The 3,204-nt window shown below is 49.8% G+C and overlaps 1 protein-coding gene across 1 annotated transcript in view; it reads left to right on the forward strand.

Annotated features, from left to right (window-relative positions):
* Positions 1 to 3,204, forward strand: part of LOC107105736 (adenylate kinase isoenzyme 5-like) — a 76,073-nt gene that overhangs the window by 19,726 nt on the left and 53,143 nt on the right. Inside the window, exon 6 of the mRNA XM_015405742.1 lies at positions 2,439 to 2,529. Within this exon, the coding sequence (XP_015261228.1) occupies positions 2,439 to 2,529 (91 nt within the window). The remainder of the gene's footprint in view (positions 1 to 2,438; positions 2,530 to 3,204) is intronic.

Here is a 3,204-nt window from a genome sequence, read left to right on the forward strand (position 1 = left end):
TATAGATAGGGACTCTGGGGCAAGTGATGCTCTGTCATCTTGGTGCTTTGGGGGGTCAACAGTGGGAGGGCTTCTAATGTCCTGGCCCCACTGGTGGACCTCCTGATGGCCCCTGGTATTTTTGGCCACTGTGTGATACAGAGTGTTGGACTGGATGGGCCTTTGGCCTGATCCAACACTGGCATCTCTTATGTTCTTATGTTCTTATGTTCTTATGATGGCTACTACTTTCAGGCCCTGCTTGTGAGTTTCCCAGAGACATCTGAGTTCCATTGACTGGAGCTCCCAGCTTGTTTAAAAAAATGCAGATATCAAGTGCATGGGTGGCCCAGTTCTCATCAGAATTGGGGTGGACATTGCGAAACGGACTTTGATGTGGTATATGATTACAACCGCTAGAATGACATATGCTCGATGCTGGAAACAGGACAGAACTCCCGAAATCGGGGAGTGGACAAAAAAAATTACTTTTTATGGGCTGAAATGGACAAAATGACAAGAAAGCTTAAAAATCTGGAAGCAGAAGAATTCTTTGCAGATTGGAAAGACTTTAAGGAATATTTGGAGAAATATTGGGATGTAAAGAACAATTTACTTTGCTTTGAAAATTATTGAAAAGAGATTGACTTTAGAAGAAGTGCAAATGTATAAGAATATTAGTTAAAGGATATGTTACCTATAGAATTTGACTAACGAGTAAGGAAGAAGAGAGGGGAATATAAGTTATGGGCTGGAGGTTGGAGCACTGTGGGAAGTCAGAAGGGGTGGGGAAATAGGAGGAAAGGATATATGATACTTAGTAATGTGATGTATGTTTGACCTATTAATATATCCTAATAAAATTGTTTTTTTAAAAAAAGAATTGGGGTGGACAGAATGGTAAAGCCTTCTGCTCTGTGCCGTTTTCTTGACTTGAAACAGCCACAGGGAGTCACTCTTTGCCCCAAGAAGGAAACATATCTATGAATTTCCCCTGTGGGGCAAATACCAGCTCTCTGGTTAGGGCTGCCAAGTGGGGACAGGGGGCGGGTAAACCCCTGCTTTGGAGGCCCAATTTCTGCCGTGGCGGAATCGGGCCCCGGGGGGAACTCTGCCCCCCGAAGCGCAGCGTCACAGGAAGTGACTTGCACGTCGACCACGTTGGGGGTGTGGCCCGGATCGGGGAGGGAAAACTCTATGGTTTTCCCTCCCACGATCGTGGCCACGCCCTCAATGTGGTCGACATTGCACGTCACTTTGTGTGACGTGCTGGCGGCGCACGCGCACATCCGGGGACAACTTCCGGAACCCGCCAAGGCTTCCCCGTCAGTGAGTATTTTCGACTTGGGAACCCTATCTCTGGTGCTGTTGTACGCTGGGAAAATTCAGCTGGAGGAACGGCCTTGTATCACTCTCCCATCAGAATTGGGTCTCTATGATCTTGATAACTACTTTTTTACAAACCCAGTCTGGGAGCCCTAATCACAGAACTCCCAAACTTCTGCTGTTGGAGACAGAACTCTAGAATACTCAGACCTTTGGTTTGATCTTGCAGGGTGTGTCTCGTGGGATGGAGGCTGTTGTGTCTTCGGCCCCGGTCACACGAGAGGTTTTGGGCCGGGAGAGGGACGTATCGGGGGCGCAGCAAACGGGCGCGATCCCACAGCAACACCTGGGAAGCGTGGTGCGCCCGTTCCCGATCCGGCCCTTCCACCCAAAACCCCGCATCAAAAAGAAACCACCTACCTAGGTGGTTCGTCGGGAAAGGGCGCATCAATGCCGGTCGTGGGATCGCCGGCGCATCCTTCCGCCGGCGCATCCCCGGCTCCTGGCCGAACTGCGCATGCTCAGACATGCGCAGTTCGGCAGCCTCCCCCTCCCGACTGTCGCTTCCTCCCCGGCATCTGATTGTGCCGGGGAGCAACGGCGCCGCGGCTCAAGGGATTCGTGGGATCCCGCTGCGGCGTCTCTATTTTGGTGCGGTTTGTAAAAGCCGCACTTTGCCCAGTTTTTTTCCTGCCGTGTGGCAGGGACCTCAGTATATAAATACATGTTAAGCTCGAAACCTCAGCCAGGATTCTAATCTGCAACAATACCATTGGCTGAAGCATTGTGGTAATCAAATGTAAGAGAACTGTGCTAGAGGGAACTGTGTTGATTGGATGTTATCTCTGAATAATGATTGGATGTTAACTATGACAGGGCGTGGCTACCCCAGCCCGGGAGAGTTTAAAAGGAACTGTGCTTCACTGTTGCTGTTGTTGTGTCGTCTGATGCTGTGTGATCTTTTGGAAGTTCTCGTTCTCAATAAAGCTGAGATCACTTGTTGCTTACTTCGTTGCTGAGTTGCATACTTAACAGAGGGCTTTTAAAATAAATCCTGCAGGTCCATTCTCCTTTTCCAATTGCCCGAGATTAAGAGAGATAACAGCCTCTTCTCTCCTGCTTCCCCTCCCCAGTTCGATGCAGACAGAGAGGAAGATGATATATTTGCAGACATCAGCTCCTGTGTTCAGCAGCGGCTATTCCCAGAGGGGATGGAGGTTCCAGGTGAGAGAGGTACCTGTTTTAAGGCTGGGTGAATGACCAAAGGAGCACTGCTGCTTGGGAGGGTGGAGCTAGATGACTTCGTGTAGAGTGAGCCTTTGGACCAAACGACACGATACATTGTGTTTGGCTTCAATGATGTTCCCATGTACTGGAAGTGCCATGTTGCAGCCTGATTTGGATCAGAGCCACTGGAGAGGAGAGACTTCAGCCTTACCCGCAGGACTGTTTTCCTGGCCTGACCAAGGTCTCTTAACTCATTATGTACATGGGCTGAATCTGGAGTCTCCACTCAGTTGTCAGTGTTAACGGTCACGTGTGACTTATAGGTTCTCCTCAGCTCTTGTGTGTGTGTCATACCCAATTTAGATTGTGACTGTGGTGCTTCTGGAAAAGGGGATTCTGCCTTCTCCCCCAGTTTGGTGTAGTGGTTAAGTGTGCGGACTCTAATCTGGGAGAACCGGGTTTGATTCCCCACTCCTCCACTTGCACCTGCTGATGTGACCTTGCGTCAGTCACAAGCTCTGGCACAGCTGTCCTTGAAAAAGAGCAGTTTGTGTCAGAGCTCTCTCAGCCCCACCCACCTCACAGGGTGTCTGTTGTGGGGAGGGGAAGGGAGAGGAGTTTGTAAGCCGCTCTGAGACTCCAAGTGAAGGGCGGGATATAAATCCAATCTCC

The sequence above is a fragment of the Gekko japonicus genome, unplaced genomic scaffold (genome assembly GCF_001447785.1).
Source record: "Gekko japonicus isolate JY-2015 unplaced genomic scaffold, Gekko_japonicus_V1.1 scaffold1491, whole genome shotgun sequence".
Taxonomy (NCBI): Eukaryota; Metazoa; Chordata; class Lepidosauria; order Squamata; family Gekkonidae; genus Gekko; species Gekko japonicus.